Source organism: Fringilla coelebs (genome assembly GCF_963513975.1).
Source record: "Fringilla coelebs genome assembly, chromosome: 6".
Classification (NCBI taxonomy): Eukaryota; Metazoa; Chordata; class Aves; order Passeriformes; family Fringillidae; genus Fringilla; species Fringilla coelebs.
The window spans coordinates 62,179,927-62,207,004 of NC_140034.1; the positions used below are offsets into that span (position 1 = coordinate 62,179,927).

General features: G+C 43.1%; 1 protein-coding gene across 5 annotated transcripts in view; it reads left to right on the forward strand.

The window, feature by feature from the left end:
- Positions 1-251: 251 nt before the first annotated feature.
- The window catches only part of BTBD10 (BTB domain containing 10), a gene marked incomplete at its 5' end in the record, with an annotated part of 28,125 nt that continues 1,298 nt past the window's right edge, over positions 252-27,078 (forward strand). Inside the window, 8 exons of one of the 5 annotated variants that reach the window (XM_084207063.1) lie at positions 378-502; positions 1,011-1,044; positions 20,718-20,911; positions 21,567-21,852; positions 23,466-23,568; positions 24,286-24,406; positions 25,379-25,576; positions 26,159-26,269. In XM_084207063.1, coding sequence (XP_084063189.1) covers positions 20,758-20,911; positions 21,567-21,852; positions 23,466-23,568; positions 24,286-24,406; positions 25,379-25,576; positions 26,159-26,269 — 973 coding nt within the window. Of the gene's footprint in view, positions 503-1,010; positions 1,045-7,279; positions 7,381-13,841; positions 14,206-20,717; positions 20,912-21,566; positions 21,853-23,465; positions 23,569-24,285; positions 24,407-25,378; positions 25,577-26,158; positions 26,270-27,078 lie in introns of those variants that run through there. The other 4 variants (XM_084207064.1, XM_084207065.1, XM_084207062.1 and 1 more) reach the window with 4 other exon arrangements.

Genomic DNA, 27,078 nt, shown 5'->3' on the forward strand with positions numbered 1-27,078 from the left:
CTATCTTGTTTCTACGTGACTCGCTGCGATGTCGGTGTTGTTAATTCATTTCACTCCCCGCGGTATTTTCCCGCTGGGTTTTTATTCACAGGCTGGAGGTTCCTCACCCCCCTCCCCGGCGCGGCCCCGGCCCCGGCCCCTCAGGGCGCTCCCGGCCGCTCCTTGGCAACGGCGTCCCGCGCGCGCCCCGCCCCGCCCCGCGAGTCTCGCGAGATGCGGGCGCTGCCACCGCCTCCTCCGCGGCGCGGGGGCGGCTCTCGCGAGAGGTGGCGGCGGTGCCGGGCCTGGCGGAGCGGCGGGAGGCGGCCGCGCCGGAGCCGGTGAGTGCGGGCGGGCGGGCGCGGCTGGCGGGCCTTCGGCACCCTTCAGCCCGGCATCCCGGGGCTCCCGCCGGCCGGACCGGCGCCGCTTCCCTTGCCGCAGAGCCTTCAGGATCGGAAGGGATCGCCGGAGATCCTCCGGTGCGAGCCCCGCGGAGCAGGTGGCACCGGAGCGCGCCCAGGTGGGTTGGGAGTGTCTCCTGAGGAGGGGGCTCCGGGAGCTGGCGGCGGCCGCGCCGCGCTGCTCGCACCCCCGGAGCCCCGCAGGCAGATCTGCCCCGTGCCTCGGCGGCTCTGTGTCGTGAGCGGGCTGGGCACGGCTGAAATCCCTGGTTTTCATCTTGTGTTGTTTATTGGAAGCACCTGCGGTCGCTGCGAGGCCTGTACAGAGACAGTGGTGTTGCCTGACAGCCATCGCGTAATTCCTGAGCAGTCATTTACCGTCTCAAACGATTTCATCATGAGTCAAGTAGCTTTATGATTTTTTTTTTCCGCGTTACCATATTTTATTTGTAGAAGATATCAGCTGTTTATATGATAAATCTGTCATAATACACTTACTTGTTGCAGTTGCCTGTCATGAGTATTTTTCTTTACGTTCACTTTTGTCTATAGCTGCCATGTCTGCATCTTTTTCCTCTTTATCTCTGGTCCCATCCAGTGTGTCACTTTAGAACCCTTTTCTTTCAGAATTTGGATCGAGCTCATCATAGACCTCTCCCAGGTTTGTTCCTGTCTCTTGTCTGGCTTCTTTGTCCAAAGGAATGGTTGAGCCTTGTGTCTTTTTGTTCTTTATTGTTGGCTGCCTCCTACTAATTCGAATACATGCTTGAAATCTGGCTTCTCAGTAGCCTTTTGACTGTTGACACTGTTCTCCTTACTTCTGTTTGCCTGTATTCTTCACGGATCACCTTCAGTGATTGATTTAAAGAGTACTTAGCTCTGTTGTTGCTTCAGCTTTGTTGATCCTTTCCCTGGAAGATACTTTCTTTTCCTCCTGGGTTTGCCAGAGAACCCCAGTGTCCCAGAGAAGCAATTCAAATTATCAGTCTCGCTATTCAGAGTTCATAACCTGGTGGTGCATACTTGTTATCTTTTTTCTGAGCTGAAGCACGTGTCTCTGCATCATCTGGTGTTGGATACCTGGAATTTCTATAGCTTGAACACAAGTACAGTCAAAAGGAACTGGATGATTTATTTCCTTTTTTTCATCCATTGCCCTGTAGTTAGGGAAGACTGTTGCACTGTGTTTGGCAGGACTGTCAGTGTGTCTTGGACTGAGTCTCTTGCAAAACATCAGAGATTTTATTTTCTTTTCCCTATTAAGACCCAGATTGCCAAAAGCCTTTGAGTATTACCCCTGGATTTGTACCATTTCTGTCTCCAACCCTCATCATGCATCCTGCCTGTGCTTGTCATTGCCCTCTGTGCAGATGGTGCTGTGTGAGGCTGCTCTGGGAAGCGTTTTCAGCATGTTTGTGTTTGTGTGTTAATGCCAGGGAACCCGGGGGTTAAGAAAGACAACAAGCTAAAGCAGCTTTCACATCCCACATTAAATTCCTTCTTAAAGCCCACTTTTCCTTTTAGGCACAATTGCATTTGAAAATGGTGAACAGCTGATGTGTGGATGACATTGCGTGTTAAATTAGTAACAGATGTCACCACTGTTGGGTTTTCTGTCACTTTGTCATAAACTGTGTGTTTTTGCAGCTTGTGTGCTTCAGGCTAGGGCTGCTTTGTCCTGCGTTCATACACAAAAATCAGAACCTCGTTCTGTGCCAGTTCCTTTCAGCACAGCTTCCCTTTAGCAACGTTGCTTGTCAATGAAAGTATGTATCTCTTTAAAATATGTATAAAAGCTAATTTAGACTTCATTTCAGGTGTCCAAAACTGAGTGTGTGAATTTTCTTGCTTACTGAGATGTGTTGTCACTGCTGGGTACAGCCATGGGTACAGACCTTGCTTGTTCCCTCAGGAAGTGTGGTTGCTGCTCTGGTGCCCTGCATCTCATCCCTGGTGCCAGGTGTGATGGAGCCCTGTGGCTGCCTGTGTTGGGAGGCCACCAGGGGTGGGGCCAGTGCCAGTGCCAAGGAGTTGGGTTCTGCTCCTTTTGCTGCGCTGAGAGCCACAATTCTGTTCTGGAGGGAGAAGCTGCTCCACTCACTGGGCTGTTTACGGGTGTAGCTGGGCAGGTTTCCCACAATGAGCCCCAATACAGAGGGGGAGCTGGGAGTCATCTGCCTCTGGCTTTTTAGGCTTCCAGTGTCAACCAGCTGTTCTATCACTGTGTTCCCTTTAGGAATTAAAAAGTTAAAGCTTGCAGGCTAGTCACTAGATAGCTGTTGTTTATGCTGCTGTAGATAGGAATACCACCAGCTTCTTGTGACTGCTCAGGTTTTTTTTTTTCCTTTTTCTTTCCCCACCTGCTCATTAAGAGGAGCTTCAATCCTGCCCTGCTATGTTCATGTTGAGCCTGTATTGCAAAGGATGTCTGATCTGTGCTTTAATCAGTGTCGGTTTGATAACATTTCAGTGATGATGATTTATAAAGCTATTTTATGTGGCTGAATTGTGACTGATGTCTGCACTAGTTTGCAAGAAACTCACTTGACAGGTATGGATTTCCATGGTATGTGGTGTTTGCATTATGAGCATGTTTCCTTTGAACTGTATTTCTTAATTAGGATGTAATGTCACCGTGCTTGCATTCCCAGTAAATCTGACTTGGAAGTTCCTTTTCGTTGCTGCTGCTTTTGTGCTTTGATGACTAGAGGCAGTGAACAGCAGACTGTCACCCCTTACAGAAAGTCTAAATATTTAATCTGAGCCTTGAAGTTTCTTTGTCACAACTAATGCCAGGTTTTGTCCTTGCTGGTGACTTGTGTGTTGGAGCTTCGTGATTATCCTGGGTCACCTTTCCAGGGAGCAGGTTAGAGCAGAGGAACTTTTGAAACCTGTCCTACTTTTGGAAATGCTTCTGACCAAAGCTCAGAGCTGAGTAGATGCCTGAAGTATTGCATGTTAGTTATTTGAATGTTTTCCTCAGTACTGACAGCAGGAGCCATCAGATCTTTGTTCTACCTGATGAACTGGTGGCCAGAAGACATCTTGGCTCTCTGCCTCAAAATTGCAGAGTATTGTAATCATCATTTTTAGTAAGATTTTTGCAGCCTACAGGTATTCTCAGCAATTACAGAGTGACTGGCTGGCTGGAAATGCATTGATGTTGGTTTTGATTAGCTTTACTTCTTTGCTGAAAGACTTCCAGAGAGCATTTTCTGTCCCCCTCCTGGCCTGCAGTGCCTTGAAAAATGCAAGTCTTGCATCTCACAGAAGTGCATGTCCACTTCTGTCCAGCACCTGGTGTCTGAATCTCGCTTATCTGCTCAGCATTTTTTGTGCATTCTATTTGGTCATGGCACAGAACTGAATATGCTTGAAGTATCATTAAAAATAATCTGTCCCGCATCTATCACAAATTGGTGTATGATACATCCTTTCATGAGCTCCTTAAGTAGTGCTGTAAACACATTAATTACTGTATTTTGCAATGTCTGGGGTGGCTCTACCACATTGATTTTTAACTTGTCAAACCCACTGGGTCTTTACAAGTCCCTTGTATTTCAGTAGCCTGCAACTTTCATAAATTAGTGATGATTCTGGCTTCAAGTTGTTGTTAGTAAATCTGAAGTGTTCTAGCTGTCTGTGCTGAAAGCTTTGAAAATTAAAGTCTGCTTCCTGATTTCCTATTATTCCCTGTGATGATTCTCTGGAGTATTTGCTTTCTGCAGAAGGGTATGAAATCATTCCTTACACCTGGAGAATTACTAATTAGCTAATCAGAATGTCAACCACTTTGGCCAGTATGCCAGTGTTGTGTGATCTGCTGAGGATATTTGGATTTGATTCTTTATTTCATGTGCTCCCAGTGCCTTTTCACCTTCACCAGCATTTCAGATGTGGTTCCTTGTTTTCATGGAAGGTTTAAAATAGTATTTGGGGCCAGGTACTCTTGCAGGGATTGTTTTTGTTTATTTCTTTTACACAAGGTCAGAATGTTCTTCAAAACATGCTTTGTTTTTTGCCTGCTTTGTGAATCCATGCAAAAAAAAAAAAAACCCGAAAAACAAACCACAGCTGAAACATTATTTTTTGCTGCAGGAAAAAGTGGGTTTGCAGAAGTGTTTAAAAATTAATCAGGATGACTGGTTAGTTACTTCAGAGTTTATACAGCATTTTCCAATTGAAAAAAGAAACTCCTTTCAACAGAGCAGAACAAAAGAGTTCTTTGTTTGTAGTCTTTAGTCTAAAGGTTTGTTCAAACTTAAATTGGGAAGTACATTTATTTATAATCTGCACAAAAGCACTATCAGCAGTGGTCAAGGAGAAAAAATTGGCTGTGTTACAGCAAATTGTTTTTTACCGTAGTGTTAATTGTGGAGGTCCTTGGAGTGGAGGATGGAGGGAAGACTGTTCATAGTGTGACACGCTTGGAACCAAACAGGAAGTTTCACGAGTTGGAGCTTTGGACACTCGGGATTGTTTCCCTTTTTTCATTAGTGTGCCCCGGTTCCGAGTTGGGTGCCAGCCTGGCTCTTCATCAGTGACCCTGCTGGGGTTCCCTGTGTGCTGGGAGAAAGGAGTGCTGTTGCTCATGGGAAGCAGTTCCATTTGTTTGTTTCTGTCCTTCTGTGGCATCTCTTGTTTGCGAGGGCTTCAGCGTGGAGCTCCAGAGCAAAGCTGGTCCTGCTCTGAACAGGCTTTTTCCTTGACATGTGTGTGGACCTGCATCTTTCTGTTGAATTTTCATTATAAGAAAGATGGGGAGAAGGCAGAGAGTGTGAGACAATTTAAAGAAGTAGCTTTAAATTGGCCTTTCAGCGGCAGTTCTCATAAAAACAGCTGCTTTTGCACGTCTTTTGAGTACAAGAGGTAAATTCAAATATTGGCTTCTATGCAAAGAATCAGAACTGGGTGCTGGGTGCCTCTTTGTCCTAAGGCACCTGCTTTGGTGCGTACCTGAGAGGTTGAGGTGTCTATGAAGTTCTGAGATAGTTTTAAAGGGAAGAGAGGGTTTGTGGAAAGAAACAAAAGCTTGTACAGGACCGTGTGGTGCTCCATGAGCTGCTGTGGGGCTTTGGCAAAGCCCGGAGTGGCAGCAGGGCCCAGCAGAGGTGGGTGATTGCGCAGTGGCAGCTGTGGTGTCCCTGGCCATCGCTGCTCCTGGCTCTGTGTGCACAGGCTGCTGTTGCCACGGGCAGCAAGGCTCGCTGTGTACCTGCCTGGAGAGGCCCCTCTAATGAACACAGTTTGTTTCAGCTCAGGATACAAAGTGTCTTTATTCTTGTATGGCTTGTGTGCCTGCTGTTGCACCTCAGCTGGGAACCACAGCTCCTGGGTTTAGAAACCAGGCTCCTTAATAATACTACTTCTGTTCTGACACAGGTTGTAGGTTTCTCCTTGTTTCTCCTGATAAATGTGTGCAGGTCCTGCAACCTTCTCTGTGTAATATCCTCACATATTGACTGTGCTTTGCTAACCTGACTTTCCAGGTAATACACAATGAAATGCTTATCAGGATTTTTTTTTTTTTTAATATGAAAGTTGAGTATTTCCTGTAATTTTAAAGAAAATGTTTTTTCCTTTTCCTGACTCTATATGGACCCCTGACCGTAGGAGTCTTCCAATCAAAGTGCATTTAATTATAGAAGCTGTAACAGGAAAAAGACCCAACCCTGTGGTGGAGACTGTATACTCTGTATTAAACCTGTTTGCTTGGGTAAAGCTGAACATGAAGGCAAAACTTGGATGCAGTTAACATTTTTAAGAAGCTTGTTCTCTTCTTCCCCTGTAATAAAAACTTTTGGGTCTAAATTTAGCTAGGAGAATCTATATTTGCCAGGAGAGCTATTTCATTTTCCATGACTTAAAGGACAGTTTATTTGAGAAGTAACTTTGTTTTCAAGATATCTCAGTTGCTTTGGGACTCACTTCCACGTAGGATAAGTTTCATTGAATGTAATACCAGTCTGTTAAGGGTGGGGTAGAGAGACAATGTTTCTACAATATGTAGTTTAAAATTGTAAGGAAACATAATAGACTTCACATTACTAGGAGTGTTTATCTGTCTGTAATTCATTTTTTTTCCAGATGTTATGCAGTCATCAGCTGCTCGCTTGTGGCTGCTTTATAGTTTTTGTGACCAGGTCATTCTGAATTGTCCAACTCTGTTGCCACGAGTGTCACTTAGAGGTGTGATTGAGCACCAGTCTGGAGATTGGCTGTCTCTGCTGACAGTCACGGGGGGTTTGAGCTATGAGAGAGTTCTAAAGGGAGTTGAACATAACATCAGACCCCACTTAAGGAAGGGTAGTTATTATATCTATTTTTATTAAGCTTTTGTGACTTCTCTTCAAAAGTCAGTGAAACTGGACCAAGGATTGCTGTTAATTCCATTTTGTAGTGAGGACTTGGATATAAATGTTAATTCTGTTTTCCTCTTGGTCAGCCATTCAAATTGTAAAACTGTTGGTCTGTTCTCCACTTGGGATCCTCCTTTGAATTAACTTTATACATTTGAAAGAAAATCATTATATGTTTGTCTTGTGTTTTATAACCGGTGACTTTTCTGTTTGGACACAGTGGATTTAATTGTTGCAAAATTGAATTTGCCTGCCAGCATTTATAGAACTATATTTTTTTATAACAAAATACTCTTTTTAGTGCAGGTATCAGCAAAACGTGTAAAATATTATTGTCGTGCAATTTCTGCTTCAGCGTATCCTGTTTTTCTGTAATCTGCATTTAAAAAATCAAAACCTAACAACACTAAATTCTGCATGTCTGACTTTTCTTTCCTGTGTGGCATTACTTAAAGGTAAACACTGCTCTCTTAATGTAGGTTGTGAGTGCTGCATGTGTGCTTTTCAGAGCAGTAGTGTGAGGAAGCTGGCAGTGGAATGGCAGGACGGCCTCATCCTTATGACAGTAACTCCAGTGATCCAGAGAATTGGGATCGGAAATTGCATAATAGACCTCGTAAACTTTGTAAACATTCAAGGTAGGTGCTGTGTCCCATCTATTGCATCTCAAAAACTACACTCAAAGTCCATCCTAAAGGCTACTGTATCTGGTTGTGGCAAGTCCTGTCATAAACGTTGTAATTCTTCTTCAAAGAACGCTTCTTAATTATTTTAAAAGGTGTTTTCTGACCTGATTTGTCAGCTTCCCCAATCTGTGCTTAGATTCGTTTTGCCATGGGGTTGCATTTTAGTCCTTTAAAAAAAATAAAAAAGCAAACCTAAATGCCTTGTGTGCATATCAAAACACCAGTTGAGTGATTAAATATATGAATATTTTGGGGGTGCTTACTAGGAGTTGCATCCCTAAAAATATGTGCAACTCGTCCATGGTGAGAACTAATAGTTGCTTGCATGCCAGTATCACTCTCTGTAGCACTTTCTTTGTTAAGCTGTGTGTCATATCTTGCTTTTGCCTGCATCCCTCACACTAAGAATGTTTTTTTAAAAATGCTTCTTGATTTGACAAAATGATTAAATTAATTAGTGTTTTTCCAGTGTACAGTGTTCAAAAATGAGCTAAGCAAAGCAGTTAGTCACCTTGCAAATGTATGAGAAGAAGCATATTGCTGGAAAGATATTTAAGCATCCAAATAAGTGTGTATCTTTCAAATACTTTGCCCTTTTAGAAGTGCTAAATATAACTGAAATGTCTCTGTAAACGAGCTAAAATTGTTAGTTATTCAAGCTTTCCTACTGGCAAGATGATAGGGAAAGAGCTAAGGAGCATATTCAATACCAGCCACTCATTTCACATTTTACTTGTATAGATGCAGATAAACTGGACTCAAGTGCTGTCCAAAGTATTCTCTAGGCAATTAATGCTGTGGGGGTTATTTTCCTGCCATTAATTCTTGAATGATTGTGAGAAATTCAAGAGGGCAGGACAGAAGAAGGCAGCAGTAATTAAAAGGCTCACAGGGAGACCCATGTAATTAGAGGCCTGTGCTGTGAATAATGGAGTGGTTAAGGCAGACCCGAGGAGGGTGGCTGGTGCTGCAGGTCAGGGTAGGTTTGAGGGGTGTAGCTTTATACACCTGATTTTTTTTATTCAGGGTAGGTTTGAGGGGTGTAGCTTTATGCAGCTGATGTTTTTATTCAGGGTCGGTTTGAGAGGTGTAGCTTTATGCAGCTGATGTTTTTATTCAGGGTCGGTTTGAGGGGTGTAGCTTTATGCAGCTGATGTTTTTATTCAGGGTAGGTTTGTGGGGTGTAGCTTTATGCAGCTGATGTTTTTATTCAGGTGCTGGTGTCTGGGGGTGGCTGATGCAGCTCTGTTTTTAGCATTCCAGTGTGGCACAGCCTCGGCAGTGAGTGAGCAGTGTGGGTGGGATGGGCTTTGTGTGGAGCAAGGGCTGGGCAGTGCCCCCACGGTTCCCAGCTCTGCCTCGTCCAGGCGCTCCAGCTCTGAACCTCCCATGATCGGGGATCTGGAACAGAACCTAAAACTGTGCGGGACAGATGAGCCGTGATGGGGCTGTTAGGAACTGAAAGGGGCTCGTTAGCAGCGAGGTGGGAGAGGTCTGACACCTGCAAACACCCGGGTGTTCTGCAGGGAGCCAAGGACACCGGCCTGGTTTGTCACCTGCCAAGGACATGGCACTGCCACCGCAGGGAGAGCGGGGATCACAGGTCTCCAGCAACATCCTGTGGTCAAAAGGGCTGTTGGGTGGGCAGTGGAGTTACTGCCAGTCTGGTGTCAGCAGTTCAGAATTGCCTCTAATCAACGACTTCCCTGAAGGTCCAGAAGCTACTGAGTATCTTCTGAGACAGGGAAAACCCAAAGGTTAAATGACTTCTTGATCAGTCACAGAAATGAGGGTGATAAGCTGTAGTCAGCAGGCAAGTTTGAAATAAAGTGTTGTAGCTGGGAGCTGCAGCTGGGTAAATCCAACCCAGAGGAACAGGACACATGTCTGACCATGTGTGGTCTGGGGTGGATTATCTGTGTTGGGGAAATGTTTCAATAAAAAGCTCTGCAGCTTTCTGCAAAGATTATTTGATGCAGATAGGAGTTAACTCAAGGATGTCCATGGCCTGTGCTTTTCAGAAAAGCTACTGTTGATCTTTTCATGCAATCTGAATTCAAGGGTCACTCATCAAAATGTAGGAAGTCTATGCCTCAAAGACAATTGCAGCTATTGGACATATTTCTGGCAAAACACAATTTGTTTCCAATGCTGAACAGCATTTTTATGGAAACTGTATGATAGGGATATAGTGCTCAAACTAACATCTGATAATTTAAATTTTTTTTACCCAAACAAAGTGGTTTTGGAAGTCTTTGAGAATGAAAATCTAAATAATAGTTTGACATTGTAATGGAATAAGGTATAAATAAGGATAAATATTTTGTTACCTTATTCCTTTGAGATACTGGATTACTTCAGAGAATCTAATTATTGGAAAATGGTGTACTTTATTCAAAAGCCTGAACAAAATAATTGGATTTTGTGTGGCTGAATATGGACATACTACTATCGTTTCTGACTTGACACTTTTTCATCCAGACAAGTGAAAGTCTGTGTGAAAAATACAGTGTGAGGGGAAGAATGCATCTGGAAGCATAAGTTGTAAAAATATAACTAGAGCTGTTATGTTAAAAGGTTTGAGTACTCCAGTCTTGTTTGTCTTACTCAAAATACACCTTGTTATCATTGAGAAAGAGAATATTTCTGGTTTGGAAAACATAATGCTGAAATAAGAGCTTTGTAATAAATAATCTCAACAAAGGAGTAATATAGGAGATAGATTCTTAGCCTGTCACTTCTTGGTGCTTTGGAGTGTTTAATCCTTCAGCCTTAACATTCTTAAAATAGCTTAGATAATTTTCTTGACTCATAGAAAACAATCTAGGGCTATGAGCAGCCCTGTGTGTAGGGCTCGTGTGGCAGCAAGGAAAGCCAAGGGTCTGTTTGGGGCCAATGACAAGGGGCAGAACTGTCCAAAGGGGAATGGATTGAATCCTTGTCAGCATTATATCCTGTTCTTTCTAGTTTAGTGAGTGTCCAGTTTGTAAACCTGCCAGGTTGTACTGTTGATTTCTCTCCTCCTGTTTCCTTCTTGTTCTGAGATGGGCAATGGAATGGAAAATTCAGAAGGGAGAGATGTAGAAAATAAGGACTAAAAATATAATGCTTATGATCCCTGGTATAAATCTGCAGAGCCTGTCAGGATTAATTTTTATGGTGTTGGAGATGACTAAATAATTATACAAACAGTCTTGTTTGTCTAAGCTTTTACAGAAAATTCTTGCAGATGCTTTTTATTTAAGTACCTGAATAAGGTGGAAGAAAATATTCAGGAACCATACATTGAATTAATAGTGGTGAAGATTTAAATAAATGGTCTCTGAGTTCATATTTTCATTATTGGATGTTGCTGTTCTGTACTTTTTATTCTAATTCTCATCAGTTATTAGTTTCCCACATGTAATTTCCCTGTAGTGCTGGAGTTTTTGTTGTTGGAAGACTTTAATTCTAATTCTCTTGCACTGAATGCCTTTTCTAGAGTTGCGGTGAAAAATCTTTGGCTTAAATTTGCCTCTTTAGGATTTGTCCTGGATTTTTCTAAGTCTGCTTCTCTTTTAGCCCCTTTTGGCAGTTTCTTATTTGTTCATTTTGTTTAGATATTATTAGATCCACAGTCTTGCCTGCGCTACTGCATTTATGAACAAAATGTGACTCTGCTTTGATTCTGTTGCCATGACTCTTGGAGCTTAGAAAATCTTCAGTTGCTTTTTAAATCTTGTAAATAGATGAGAAGTTGTTGTGCAGATGCTAAATGCTGGGATTTTTTCCCCGAGTATTGTTTATGCCTGCTGGGAGGATGCATTCATGGGTTGTGAATGGAAGTACCACGTGTCTCAGCATTTTGTAAAGTACATGAAGCATCACCAGAAGAGTTCCTTTCTCATCTGTGGAAGGGTATCAGAATATATAATCTGTTTTCCACTGTGGGACAGGTTTTATTTCTCTTCCTGTGATTTCCGCAGTTGAACATTTTGCAGCTTAGGGCAGGCCTGCACAAGGCATGGCATGAAGATAATGAGGCCTGATTTACCAGGGGCTCAGGTCATACTGTGCATCTCCTGCTTTCAGTCGCTGCAAACATGCCTAATTGCAGCCTGGCACTGGCAGATCGAAATCTCCTCATCCAGGCTTTGTAGGCACCAGGATGGAAAGCCCTCAGGAGAAACTGAGGTGGGCTGGGAAGAGCTGGTCTTGGAATCCAGAAAAATGGGCTGCACTCAGTGAGAGCTTTCAAAAACACCAGTCTGTTCATCTTCTGCAAGGTACCCAATGTATAGTGAGTGATCTTAGAGTTGTGAGGACTGGGCTTTGATTTCCTTTTTGACATCCTTCATGTCTGCAATGACAGCTTATTGACATTGCTGAGAAGGGAAACTTAGCGACTTCCAGGGCTAAAGCACGCACTAAATCCTCCTGAACTTCTTCAGCACCCGAATTGCCTTTCCTAAATGTTGTCAGATATTATTTGTGGTGGACTTTGGCACATTTAATTGGGACACAAAGCACTTTAGAAGTGATTATGCTCAAAACTGGAATTTTTTATGGACAACACTTCATTGTTCGTACCTCTGAGAACGGAAACTGTAATGGCTATGTAGTTTGTGTTTGGTCCCAGTTCTTTTGAATTTGAACTTCTAAAGCTGTTTTTAATAAATAGAGGCCCTTTCCAGTTCTAAGGAGGATAATATTGCTCTGAGTTTCTTAGTTTGATTTTTATTTAACATCCATGTTGAAAATGCAGCAGAAATTGGTATATAAATAAAGGCAACCAACGTTCTTTTATGAAAGTCTTGTGTTTGGGAGCTTGGTAGAAGTCATAAGGTGTGAATGTGTTCCCTCCTAAAGGTTAAGTCCTTGCTGCTTTAAGAAATCCCTTTGGCAACTGAACACTCTGCTCATGAGATCCTTTCCTGAAATGGAACTGCATTACTAAGAAGTACATTACTCATGGCTGAGAGAACCCACTGAAGACCAGAATTATGTGAATATTAAAGAATTTTGAGGGTGGAAAGTGTTGACAGAGTTTCTGCTTCAAGCTGAAGGAAGATCCCGTGGCAGCCCCCAAATGAAGCAGTGAGAATTCTTTCTGAGGACTTCCTTCCATGGAGCCCCAAGTCAAGTGTGGCTTCTGGACTGGGTCTCTGTAAGATTTTCATGGGTGTGTGTCCTATCCTCAGGGGTAGTTTTGTGGGATTTGGGAGCCAATCCATCCATGGCATGTTTTTTCTGCCTGATGTAGGAGTGAAGAAGAAAACACATCCTAATTCTGCTGTGGAGAAGAGACCCCATTTAGGGAACCAGCGTACTTGCTGCTGGGGGACTGTTTTATCAGAGGCAAAAAGTGCCTGGGAGAGCTTTTTCCAGCACACTTTTCATGCAGCTTAGTATAGCCGTGTCTTCCTTGGCTTATATTGAAGGGAAGAAAGGGCTTACAGGGTTGATGGTTATTCTTCCCCTGGGGCATGGGGAGGGTGCTTGTGTGAACCATCACAAGACCCTAAAACCAGGAGAAAATTCACTGGTTCGGGTAATTGAAATTGTATGAGCGGAAATCTTCCTTCCATGTGCAAAGAGCTGACACTTCAGCCTGGAGTGCCAATGTTCTCCTGCCTTTCTAATCACAAGTCTCTTGTTTTTCCTATTGACTTCCTTCTTTATGACAGCAGTCATTTGCTGAACAATCCTCCTCATTTCTTCAGCTTGCATCATATTTTAATTTCCACCCTACGACATCTGGATTGTTATTTATTGTAGGACTTACTTTGAAGCTATTTCTCCAGTGTATTTTGACTCCTTAAAACAGGCTGCAGACATTCTAAAAAGAATAATTTAAAGAAGGCTGTCTCATAGCGCCTAGTTATCCTCCCACCAAAAAATCTTTAGAAAATTTTACGGACTTGTGAATTAATTTGCTGCGTTGCTTTTTGTGCTTGGTGGGCTCACCTTGATGACCTATTGATGTGAAAATGCACAATGATTTCTGATCGGTAACTGTACTGATTAGTATAATTATATACTAATGATGTTTAAGTTATGACAAAGGAGAGTAATCTTTCCCTCCCTAGCTCAAACTTGCTAGAAAAGGGATGCTTGTAGTTAAAAAATGGAGGTTGCGCTGCCTCGTTCTCCAAAGGCTCTTGCTGTACCCGCTTATGACCTCAGCGTCAGGTGAATTCATGTTCAGTGTTAATCCGGGCGGACGTTGCGGGAGCAGTGGGAGCGTGCCCGGAACTGGCGCGGCGTTGCTGCGGGGCCGATCGCGGCCGGGCGGGCGGCGGTGATAACCTTGTCCCGGCGGTGCGCGTGTGCCGGAGCGGGGCGGCGGCGGGCCCGAAATAGCTGCGGCAGCCGGCGCTGCCTCCCTGCCCAGTGCCGGCGCTGGCCCAATGGCTGCGGGCCCGCGGAGCCGCGGGGTCACACGTCAGCCGCGCAGCACGCATGGCTGAGTCAGGCTCCGCCAGCAGCCCGCTCCGCAGCCGGCGGGCTGCGTGTGCGTGCGAGCGGCGCTCCGGCTTCGGGCGCTTCCTGGGAGAGCTGCGGGCGCTTATCCTGGAGCGGCTGCCATGGAGGGAAAAGTAAGGCTCGCTGGCGGTGCCGTCGACTACTGAAGAAACGATGGAAATATCAAATATGCCGAACTTAATAAGTAATGCCAAAGGATGCTGATCTGGCTTTCAAAGCTGCCTTTTTGGAAGGAACAGAATTCCTTTGTGCTCTGATTCCGAAATTGTTCCCATGCTTCTGTGTTTCCTCCCTGATAGACACGAGAGGAAGGTGCGTATTTGTTAACAGGAATAACGCGCGGGCATTATTCAGGAGAAGAATGAGGAAAAGGCAAAGCGCTGTCCTTTGTGTGCACAGGTCAATTGAAATGTCTGCTGACAAAGAGCAGGCTTGAGGGGGAGGAAGAGGGGCATAAGCGCTATCGTTGTGTAAGTCCTGGCAGGATGAGCAGAAGGGATTTCTTCTAAAGCCTCGGAGCATGGCAGCTGTAACTTAGTGCACAGATAAAGCTCTCTAGCCTGCTTCTACAAGTGTTGATTACGGGAATCACCCTAACAAAGGATGCATTTAAGTTGATATTTTAAGGCGAGTTAATATAAGTTTTAGAAGATATGTGAGGGGTTGGGAATGGTGAAAGTCTTGGATAATTTTCCGCTGCTGTGTTCTTTTCATTTATTTAAGGTTTTAGGGTGGGTTTGGGAGTAATAAATGTATTGGTTAAGCACCATAATTCTGTGTAGACACGAGCTGGTTGTATAAAACAAGTATATTTATTGGCAGTATTCAGTAGAATGCACATGGAGCTTTATGTTGGAATACAAGCTAATTGTTTTGGCAGTAGGATTAATTCGGTCTAATGACTTCTTCTAATAATTAGTAATATATTCAAAGCAATCTGTTGTTATGTATAAAGTCAAACTGAAGCTCTCCTTCCACAGATGACTCCAAAGCATCATTAAATTGAAGAGCATTTACATTTCTTAAAAACAGCTCTTCCCTTAACTACAAAAATAGGAAGCATTACCAGTATGACAAGTTGCCATTTTCATGGTACTTTTTTTTCCCTCCTTCACATCATATTAAATAGATTTGCTTAAATAAAACCTTGAGCTTATTTGGTTTTCTTCATGAGGCAACTGCTTTTAAAGAAAATTCCTCATTCCCTTAGAAAGACAGAGCTTCCTTGATCCCTGTCTGAGGGGGGAAATAATTTCTATGACTGCCTTAAAGTTCTTGAATGGGTGTAGTGCACATGTTCCAGTGTTCTTTGAAACCAGGGAAAAATGACTATTGAATTTGTGAATATTGCCCAAAGACATGAATATTCATGAGGTTGTTGTTTTGGTCTGGGCTTGTTTCTTGGGGGGGAGTGGGGGGTTTGTTTCTTTTTTTCCCTGTAGAAAAGTAATTGATAAAGCAAGATGTTCTTCTCTTTCATAAACTTTTGGGTATTAGGTGGCCTTACATATATGAGGCTTTTTCCAGCTTTAGTGAATGAAGGGATGAGGGTTTAAAATGGAGTTTGCTTTGTTCTTTTTCCTCTCTTACACTTTTAAATTAAATGCAGTGTGTCCTTCAGCACACAGGAGAAAATTCTGCTTATGGGTTGAGGCTGTGCCTTATGGCTTCCACAGCCCGGAGTGCAGCTGGTGGTCATCAGCTGAGGAATCCATTGCAAGCTGACTTTGCAAACACTTCTTTTCAGGCTGAGATGGTCCTTGTAGCTTCAGATCTCTTTCTTGGAGGCTTGGAGTCAGGCTCTGTGCAGGCTTCACTGGGTGCTGTGGTTGAGATTTGGGGTGAATACAGCCTGGCAGCCATGGCTCCCTCGCACTTGGAACTTGCAGTGTTCCACTTGCTTTTGGAGGAGTCCTGGTGGTGTGTCTGCTCTGTGTGGTGCTTCTGTGGAGCACAGAGGTTCCTGTCTGCCTGTTCTTCAAACGGGGCAGTTCTGCTTTGCTCCATCTCATGTCCACTGGTGTAGATGGGAAGGAAGGTGCAACAGCACGGCTGTGCAACTCCCAGTAAATGCCAGTTTGTCATGCCTTGCTCACTGGGGCCAGGTTTGTCCTTAGTCCCTCACATTGCTGGTGTGCAGTGAAGGCTTTGTGTGCTCCCTGCAGAAACAACCTCCTAGCCCCACTGGCTTTGTTAGAGGGGGAGAAGAGGAGGTGACCAAGTCCTTCTATCAAATAAATCAAAATTATTTAGTAGTTCTGATGTCTTCCTTTTTCTTTGAACACTTGCAACTTCTTCTAAAGCCTATTTACAGGAAAATAAGTCACAGGTCTTCTTTCATATTCTTCTTTCATACTGGCCACAAATGAGCTCCTTTTTCAGAGTAACAGTAGAGCAGCTCAGGGACAGAACTTTTCTGGTCAGGTATCACAGGGTTAAAGCCTGTGATATGCCTGTCTATTTTGCATGCTAAGCTCCACCTTTGTATTTTCTCTTTGTTCAGATTTAAGCTCATCTTAGTTTTCTTGTTCATTGTAGAGCAAAGTTGGCTTTAAGGGGTAGCACTGATCCAAGCGCTCATGCTGCTGAACACATGGAACTTCAGGTTTGTTAGCTGCATATCCAACAGATCAAAGAACTATTTTTTGTGACCTGTGACTCAGCAGTGATGAGATTTAAGACATTTTAGATGGCTGTTACTAAGATGAATGAAGATTCACAGAATAATGAGGTTGGAAGAGACCTCTAAGATCACCGAGTCCAACCCATGCCCTAACACCTCAACCAGACCATAGCACCAAGTGCCATGGCCAGTCTTTTTTTAAACACACCCAGAGATGGTGATTCTTCCCTGGGAAGAGCATTCCAGAACTTTATTCTTCTTTTGGTGAAAAATTTTTCCCTAATATCCAACCTGTACCTTCCTGCTATAGCTGGAGGCTGTGTCCTCTGGTTCTGTCAGTGCTGTCTGGTGGAAGAGACTGACCCCACCTGTCTGCAGCCTCCCTTCAGGGAGCTGTAGAGAGCAATAAGGGCAGCTCTCAGCCTTCCCTTCTCCAGGATTAACAGCCCCAGCTCCTTCAAACCTTCCTCACAGGGCTGTGTTCCCAGCCTTGTTGCCCTCCTCTGGATGCGCTCAAGCATCTCAACATCCTTCCCAAACTGAGGGGCCAGAACTGGACACAGTACTCAAGGTGTGCCCTCACCAGTGCTGAGTGCAGGGGAAGAATGACCTCCCTGCTCCTGCTGGCCACACCATTCCTAATGCAGGCCAGGATGCCATTGGCCTTCCTGGCCACCAAGGCACACTGCTGGCTCATATTCAACCAGCTGTTAACCAGCACCCCCAGGTCCCTTTGTGCCTGAACACTGTCCAGCCACACTGTCCCCAGCTGTAACGTTGTAGCCAAAATGTAGAACTCAGCACTTAGACTTATTAAACTTCATGCTGTTGGACTCTGCCTATCCGTCCAGCGGATCTAAGTCTCTCTGCAGAGCTATCCTTCCTTCCAGTAGATCAACACAAGCTCCCAGGTTAGTGTCATCTGCAAATTTACTAGTGAAGGACTCAATGGCCTCATCCATGTAGTCTGTAAAAATATGAAATAGAACTGGTCCCAGTACAGAGCCCTGAGGGACACCCTGGTGCCTGGCTGCCAGCTGGATGCAGCACCATTCACCATCCCTCTCTGGGCTGGCCATGCCGCCAGTTAGTTCCTAACCCATGGAAGAGTGCTCCTGTCCAGGCCGTGGCCTGCCAGCTTCTCCAGGAGTGTGCTGTGGGAGACAGTGTCAAAGGCCTTGCTGCAGTCTAAATAGACACATCCACAGCTTTTCCTGCATCCACCAGGCTGTCTGTTTCAGAAGCAGTTGATTTACTATTCAAGGATCGTGTCCTCCTCCAGCTGGCAGCCTCTGCCTCTCTCCAGCGTGGTGTGCTGAGCTGAATTGATGGCCCAGGCTCCACAGGGATGGCTGTGGCAGCAGGAGCAGGATAGATAATCTCTGAGCACTGCCTGTCTCCTCCAGGCTTGCTGGCTGCTGGCAGCAAAGCAGAAGCAGCCCCAGTTGCCATTCAGGGAGGCAGAGCTGGGCCTGCCGTGGCCCTTCCTTGGGGCATGGCTCGGGAGGAAGCGTGGTGCCAGCTGAGTCAGTGTCGCTTCCTGCAGCACCTGTTCTTATCAGCTCCTGGAAGAGATTATTAACGAGGGTTTGCCCTGCTGCACTGGGAACTCTGAGTCACTGCTTGGAGGGTAATGGGGCTTTAGATGGTTTTCTGGATTAAAAATCACATTTTAATTGCCTTCTCTGTTAAAGGAGAATTTGTGTTTGCTCTGCCAAAATGTGTGATAAGACCGCATCCCATTACAGTGGTTCAGTTTCATTTTCTAGTGTGTTTCCCTTATTTAAAGCAAATAGAGCTCTTTAGTTCCTGAGAAACAGTGAGTCATGCATTTTGATACTATAAAATGTGACACCTGCAAAACTCTGTTTTCTCACAGCATGGTTGGAAATGTTATCGGGTCTAGGATCAAAGCTGTGCTTCAACAGAGGCCTGGTCACATGAGGCTTTATTGGGATTTGCAGAGATGTTTTGTCACCAGACTGCTATGTAGGTGTTTGAGTACTCCATACATACACGCCCGCTTTTGTGGCACCCTTGATTATACCATAGCATGCAAATATAAAGATGCAGATGAGATACAGAGCTTCTTTAAAGAAAAAACCAAACACCATTTTTTGGAAGTTTAGCTGTAATAGTAATGAATATGATCATGTTTAAACTGGGGCTAGCCTTTGGTCTTGAATTTGAGACTGTAATCCATGTTTTTAATAATTTATGGGCATATTTTGTATTTATTAAAGTGGTTACATTATGTCTGTGTATACCTTTCTCAAAGGAAAGGTGCAAAGGTTTTGTTAAATTGTTGATATTGTTTTTGGCTTTTCTTGGAGGTTTGCAGATCTCACTCTTGCAAACTTTTGCACATTTCACTTTTAACATAAAGAATTTACCTTTCTCCAGTAGAGAGGTAAAACAAGTAAGGAGACATGTTAGCCGTGCTGAAATGTTATAAATTTTAATACCTTCAGAACTACATTGGAAGTCCTCAGGAAATTTCCTTTTAATGGAAGTGCTTGGATCATTATTCTTGGACTGTAAATCTGAGTGTTTTCAGCCAGAAGCAAGGCTTGCAGTTCTCTTCCCTTATTCAATAGACCTTTGGCTGACTCCACATCCCAAAGATGCATTTGTTACTGCAGCATATTTTAAGCTTGGCAGAAAACAGGATTGCAGTAGATTCCCTCTGCACCAAACTTGTGCTTTGTCAACAGGAGATCCTGCCCTCGTTCCAGCAGGGCTCGTGTGCCATAGTGAGAGGTACATTTCTGATTCCTTGCCTTGTGTTAAACACTCATCTGCCACAGCCTTTTTGTTCTCAGTTAAGCTTCTCTTCTTATCAATCTCTGAATCCTCAAACTGCAACATCTCAAGCTAGTAGAAAGCCTTGATTATTATTTTTATCATTACTTCTAAGCAACCTAAAAAGAGGACGCTGCTCAGTCTGCTTGTCCAGTGAATGCTTTTATATTGGTTGTGCTTGTCTTAGCCAGGCCATCATTTTACCTCTCTGTGTACTCCTACAGCAAACCTGCAGTCATGATTTCAGGTCTCTTGGTAGGAGTTATGGGGCCTGCAGGCTGCAAGCAAGTGGGGCATTGAGGTTCCTCTGGGAAACCATGACTCTTCTTTGTCTGGCAGACATTGTAGCTGTGCAGGTGTCTGTCTGGGTAATCCACTACCTGAGGCTTTGGGAATTTCTTCAGTTAAAGCCATAAATAAGGAGTGTTGTCATGCCCACACTTGAAAGGTAAACAGCAAAGATCTGCTTTAGGAATTCTGGTGGGATGCAAGGACACAGACATGTCTGTGCTGTCCAGACGTAAGTTTGTCTCTTTTAAAGAGTATAAATAGAAGATCAAAGGATTTTTGGTAAATTCAACAATAGCTGTTGCACGGCGATTTTTAATTTTTAGATTGTTTTTTGACAGTTGTGGGATCTCAAAACTGATTAGTTTTGTTAGTTGGTGTAATAATTGCAAAATGTAATTGATATCTTAAATTGAGTAATGTAACTTAATCACAGTCTAAAACATCTTAAACTATTATATTAAATTTGCTGCCTTGGAACAAATATCCTATTTTTTACTGACAGGTTGCTAGATTGTGGCTTTGATAGTATAGTTCATGTCTGGGTTGTAGTGGCTTACTGTTGTTCTTTTTAAGAATAAGTGAAAGTTTAAAACAGAATGTGCAGAAACAAACTCTTGTCTGGTGTGTCTTGATGTGTCCCCTCATTTAAGACTGACTACCTTTGTAAAGGGCAGGTTGCAGGAGAAGTGTAAAGTCAGCCTGTGGCCTGAGAAGGTTTTGCCAAAATAGGTTTCACTGGGAAAAAAAAAGATCCCTAACGTCTAATTTCATTCTTTGATGAGAACATTTAATGTAACAGTTAGAACCGAAATAAAATGCTCATTTGTATTTGACCTACCCATTCTGAAAGAGATTTGTATGAATGAATCTTTACAGGCAGGCTCAGCTGATCAGGTGCTGTCTCTGTAAATCACAAGCAGGTAATTCCTGCTGCCCTCTTAATGTTCCAAGCAATCGTAAATACAAACATGAGTACAACAAAGGAAATGGAGCTGGATAACCCTAATCCTGGAAACATCTTCATGGAATGTGAATGCCTTGAAAATTTAGATGTGTAATGTCTCTGAAACTTTGAAATGCTGAACGTGTGCCTTGTTTCTGCTTTCAGCACCTCGTCCCGTGTTGCTAAAGGAATAGACTACTCCAAAATGAGCCTCCATGGTGCGAGTGGCGGGCACGAGAGATCGAGGGACAGGCGCAGATCCAGTGACAGATCTCGTGACTCATCCCACGAAAGAGCAGAGTCTCAGCTCACTCCATGCATCAGGAATGTCACTTCACCAACAAGGCAGTATCATTCTGGTGTGTGCAGATCTCTGCCATTGCAGGATTAAAATTTCTCCAAATTTGAGTGCTATTTTGTTAATGGAATACAATAAAAAGTGTTATTTGGTGGTGGTACAACATACAGATTTCTTACATGTGCCCTGGGCTGGGAATACCCTTCTTTCATAGGCTGTAAGTTTTTTCCAGTCTGCTGTGTGTATTCTTACATGATGCTCTTATTTAGTTTGAATCACAAGAACAATCTAATTTTTATAGGTAATTGACTGAATACATCCCCTTTACTCTGTAGGGTCTAGGTATTTGGAAATAGAGGAAATAGGGATTTTTTGAAGTGACACAATATGGGGTTTTTTCTTTGAGCTGTAGCACCAACTGTGATGCAATAGTTTCTGTGTCATGTTGAGTTCCTTTTTCAGTACTAGAGTAGTAAATTTTCTGTGTAAAGGCTTTTGGGGACGGTGAGGTAGATTTGATGTCTAGGCGATACACACTTTGGAATCTCATAAACAAGCAGTTATTTTTGAAGGTTTCTTTAACCAGAATAGATTTAACCAAAATAATTTGTACCTAACTTCTCAAATGGATGTGTTTTGTGCCCAGAAAGAGACAAACTACATAGGACTCCTGTAAATCTCTAATTTTATTTCCTGTTTTTTCTCCTCCACTGAAGATCGCGAGAAGGATCACAGTTCATCTCGGCCCAGCAGCCCCCGGCCCCAGAAGACATCCCCCAATGGTTCTGTTGTCAGCATGGGCACCAGCAGCAGGAACAGCAGCCAGTCCAGCTCAGATGGCAGCTGCAAGGCTGGGGGGGAAATGGTGTTTGTGTATGAAAATGGCAAAGAGGGAGCTCGGAACATCAGAACTTCCGAGCGAGTAACGCTCATCGTGGACAACACCAGATTTGTTGTAGATCCTTCCATCTTCACTGCACAACCTAACACAATGCTGGGCAGGTTGGTATCTCTTTTGGTTTTGGTTTTTTCCTTAGTCCCCAGGTGCTCTAGAGAGCTGGATATTTAAACTGTTTGAATAGCTGTTGGACTCATGTTGCTGCAGCTGATCTTGCTAATGTTCAATATTACCAGTTTACAAATGTCTTTAAGTAAAAATTGAATGCAAGTTCTTTGGTTTTGGCAGGAAAGCCAAGAGATATCTATTACCTAGAGATGACAGCTGATAAATAAATTACCATTTCATGATGTTCCCATTTCTTTCTGTCTTCCTGGGCATTGCTTCTATGTTCAGTCTGCCTCACTCTTCCTCATTTTTCAAGCTAGGTGCTTCATAAAACAAAGTGGCATAGTGAGCGCAGTCAGTCTCTTGCAAAACAGCAAGGAGGAAAATCTTGAAAGAATTTATTTTGCTTAGTGGGCCTACCCTGACAATGTTCAAGCTCAGCCCATTTGTCTTCTGAAATGTCAAATAATCAGTGTAACAGCCCTGAGCCACTCAGCAGAGAGGCTGAATACTCAAAATGATCAACACTTGAATCCAAGTCTGCAATATGTCTGTAATGTTTACTGTAGAAACTGTAATGAGCAACATATTTAATATGTTTGCTTGGTGGGAAAAAAAATCAATACTTGACTGGCTCAAATCCTGGTTGGTTTTACCTTGTCCAAATGCAGAGGGCACCGCTTAAAATCTTGCTTCAAGAAAGAAAAGAAAGGTTTGTCTGTGTCACTTTGGATTTGGCTTTTTCATTAAAATACAGCTATTTCTCAGCACACAAGGATATAATCATATTTAAAATACATGTATATAAATCTCCTTGCCACATTACAGGTAATAAATGTGATTACACAATTTCTGCTCTGTTTAAATCACTGCAGTGTGGGATAAATAGTACCTTGGATCCCTGTTTTATGAAAAGTTGGGTGAGTCACAGAGAAGGCAAGAAATGCTTCTCTGTCTAAACTGTCAAAAGAAATAAATGGAAGTAAGAATCAATAGAATTAAATAATTGATTTAAAGCACTTGTATATTATACAATGCATGCATACATATAAATATCCAGACAGACTGGAAGTGTATCAGCTGAAAAGAAGCAATAACATAGTTTCCTTTTCCATGCCCAGCCTCAGAGTAAGTGGTGCTGCCTAATGCACTGGATTTTTTGTGCATGTGTGATGCTGAGTTATTCTCCCTTTGGGATTGGCTCAAGGAACAAGCTTATTTTATCTTTTGCTAATTGAAAAGTAGGTTAATAAAGATACAGAAATAGTGCTCTAACACTCAGGTTATTTATAAACCCACTTTCCCTCAATGTCAGTCTGCAGGACAGTAAGCAGGAGCAGCTTGGCAGGTAAAAGTAGCTATAATAAGAATGTATTATTTGCCTTAAGCCTGTATCCTGTTAGACTGGGTCTTTCTAAATATTATTTCTTGTGGAGTGGTCAGAAAAGGCACGTCAGATCACGAGGTGAAAAACATAATCCCAGCTGAACAGAATGTACTGCTTTTCCCTTGCAGTTTCTCTACGATTTCTTGCATTTTGTTTTTCTTATTTACAAACAAGAAAACCATAGTGAGGAATTCTAACCCAAATGACTTGATTCTTGAGCAGGATGTTTGGATCAGGCAGAGAACACAACTTTACACGGCCCAATGAAAAAGGAGAGTATGAAGTTGCTGAAGGAATTGGTTCTACTGTGTTTCGTGCTATTCTGGTGAGTTTTTAGGGGCAAATACTGGTAGGACAAGCACTGTTAAGAAGTAAAACCTCTTGGTTTAACCCAACTTGCATATCTAGATTTTGTGGATGGCATAGATACTGCTCTTTATATTCTTTAGTAGAGGGGGGAGATGCTTGATATGAACCCGCTTTTTTCTTAGATGTGAACATGTGACAGGGAGAGAGAAAGTTCTCATGAAAGAAACCAAAAATTACTGCTGCCAGCAATCAGTTCACCTTTTCCTATGCATTTAGTTCACCAAATTCAAGTATATTCTGCCCTTCTAGAGCTGAAATTAGATGAAAGACAATACTGGAAGTGAGCTTCACGCAGCTAACAGGAGTCAAACAAACTTCAGTCTGAGATGGAAATGGTCCCTTATTTAATATCCACACAAGGAAGTAGAGCTGCTGGACTGCTTTGTCAGCAGCCTTGGAATGGGAAGAGGTCAGTGAAATACAGATAAAAGACAGCAAAATTATCAGTATTAATAGTTGTCACTTAAATAACATTTTTAACCAGAACTCCCTGCTCTGAATGCAGCTCTGAAAACTGATAAATTTGAGGACAGGAAGATTCACAAAGTTTAACATTTGTTGCTGTCTTACAGTTTGAGGGCTTTCTTTGTGGAAAAGGCATCGTGAATGAACTGATGCAATGTTTCTGTTGGTGGATGTTGTGCATTGTGTTTTTTCTCGGTGCATCCTGCAGGATTACTACAAGACTGGAGTGATACGCTGTCCTGATGGGATATCTATTCCTGAACTGAGGGAAGCATGTGACTATCTCTGTATCTCCTTTGAGTATAGTACTATAAAATGCAGAGATCTGAGTAAGTACAGAGTTTGTTACAATAATTTGAATTATACAAATTGACTTAAGTGTGTGTGTGTTAATTCTAAATCACGTCCTGTATTGAGATAAGGAAGGTGGCTGGCACTACATTAATAAAACCCATCCCTTTTTATCTCTTATGTAATAAAGCCTTAAAACCAATGGATTTATGTTCTTTGAAAAATAATGTCTTATATTTCGGCATCTAATTCTGTGCCGTGGTCACCCTGTGGAATACTTAGCTCTATGCTTGCATTTGCAGTACAGATACAGTAACATCCAGTGGTACCTTTTTTCACAGAGGACAGGGAGGATGATTTTTCAGCTCCTTGCTTAGGAGAAGGGGGCTGTCTCCCTGGTGGCAGTAGCACAGCTTTGCTGGTGGAGTGGGCTGCTCCAGGATTGCCAGCACGTGCTGTTCTCTCCAGCCCAAGCCTTGGCCTGTGCTTCTGGTCACTGTGCTCGCCCTGTGTGTGCAGTGCAGGGCCAGCCTGTGGCATTCCTGCTGGGAATGCTGTGCAGGACCTTCCCTGGCAGGGCCACCCCCCTGCCCCATGCCCCAGCTCTCTGTCCTTACAGGGATTTAGCAGCTCCTGCCCTGGGGGCTTTGAGAAGCTTTGGTTTTAAGCTGCTGCTTATGAAACATGGGTTGTGTGCTCTGCTCTCCCAGCAACCGGCTTAAATGATGTTTCTTTTAGGAAAACCAAGAGCAGCCTTGCACAATTACCAAATATTTAGCAGTAGTGAAACGCACAGGAGGTCTCAAAGTCTGCTCAACACCATGTTAATCTCTGCAGGACAGGCTGGTAAATATTCAGACAAGGTCTGAACCTACATAAGCTCAGAGACTAAGTGTCTTTACACCTGTCTGCAGTAATACTACAAGATAAACAGATCTACTCTTTCTTATTGCTGCCTTCATCTCTTTACCAAGCTCTCAAATGTGCCTATGCTTCAAATTTTCTCCTAGGTGCTCTCATGCATGAATTATCAAATGATGGTGCTCGCAAGCAATTTGAGTTTTACCTGGAAGAAATGATTCTCCCATTAATGGTAGCCAGTGCCCAGAGTGGAGAGAGGGAGTGCCACATTGTTGTGCTGACAGATGATGATGTTGTTGACTGGGATGAAGAGTATCCCCCCCAAATGGGAGAGGAGTATTCACAAAGTAAGTTTATCCTCATTGTTCCCACCAAACCATGCCATGGTAGAGTAGCAGTGAATGTGCTGATTTAAAGTTGTTGTACAGAAATAAACCTCTTAGTTTGAGTAGTTTTGCTTAATATTTTGTTTCACAGAAGTATATGTTGCTTGTTATGTTCAAATGTAATTAAAAAGAGAAGGTAATTTTTATTATTAAAGTATTGTTAGCCAGTGAGGAGGAAGAAAATGCTTCTTTAGAAAGAGCTTGAGGAGGGAAATGGGTAGGATTCATGTTTACTGTGGGAGAGCAACTAGAGGTATTTTTGAGGAAAAACACCAAGTGTTAATATTTTTGGAGTATTACAGTTGTGTGGATGATGAGTTTAAGCACCTGTAAATGGACTGTATTTCCTTGTGAGATGTGCACCCAACCATTCCCCAGTATCTTCAGCTGTTTTTCTCTAGAGTTCTTGAATTTCTTCCCCTCTTCCGAAATAAAAATACTAGAGTAAAGCAAAACAGTGGAAAAGATAAACTTTTGTGTTTTAAGGCTAGAAGGTTAATATTTGAATACAGGGGTTTTTTTCTCATTAAAATGTATTTTTAGTTATTTACAGCACAAAGTTGTATAGATTCTTCAAATATATTGAAAACAGAGACGTGGCCAAATCAGTTCTGAAGGAAAGGGGCCTCAAGAAGATCCGGCTGGGCATCGAAGGTAAGGGCAGCATTGCTTGTGCTCTCCCTCTTTGGCCTTCAGGGCCTGCTGCACTTCTCTGCTGTGTGGCTTCCTCTGCAGCTGCAAAAGCAAGGGCTCAGTGGTGTCCTTCCTACTGAGGCTGGGCGACAGAATGGCCAGAGGGGGAATGGTACCCAGCTAGAAAACCTGGCTGTGGGCTCCAGACTGGTGTCCAGGCTGTGGGCTCTGTGCAGGTGAATTAGGTGCTCTCTACTGCCTTCATGACTTGTATCTCATGCCCTTTGCCTTTTTGTTTCCACACAAAATCTTCTCTGTGCTTTGTCTGAAGTAGCAAGGCATTTGTACAGCTCTGGATATTGTGTTCCTGGGCTGTATCCTTTCCAGGGTGCGAAATGAAACATGTCCTGTTCAGTGGCAGGCAGACATTTTCTTTCAGGAAGTACAAAACTATCCAGTGGATCAGTGAAGTGCAAAGAAATACTGATCTGAAATAAACATCATGTAAGTTAGGAGGCTGCTCTGTAATATTTGACTGAGTAATCTGATTTTTATCGTGAATGTAAGAACTGGGTTTCTTTGCATTACATTTTTCTTCTGATTGCTGACCCAGATATTTTAGAATCCAGCCTTTATAATTAGCAGGATTTCTATCATTCACTCACCAAGTTGTCATAGTTACATTTGTCATTTGCCAAGAAAAAGCAAACGCTTTTAACTGGTGAGCCCTAAAATAACCAATTTCAGCTGAACAAGGTGGGAGCCTTTCAGCTAAACAAGAGCTGGCCCTGCCTGTAACGCTGGCTAATAGCAGATTATTTCTGCTGGCA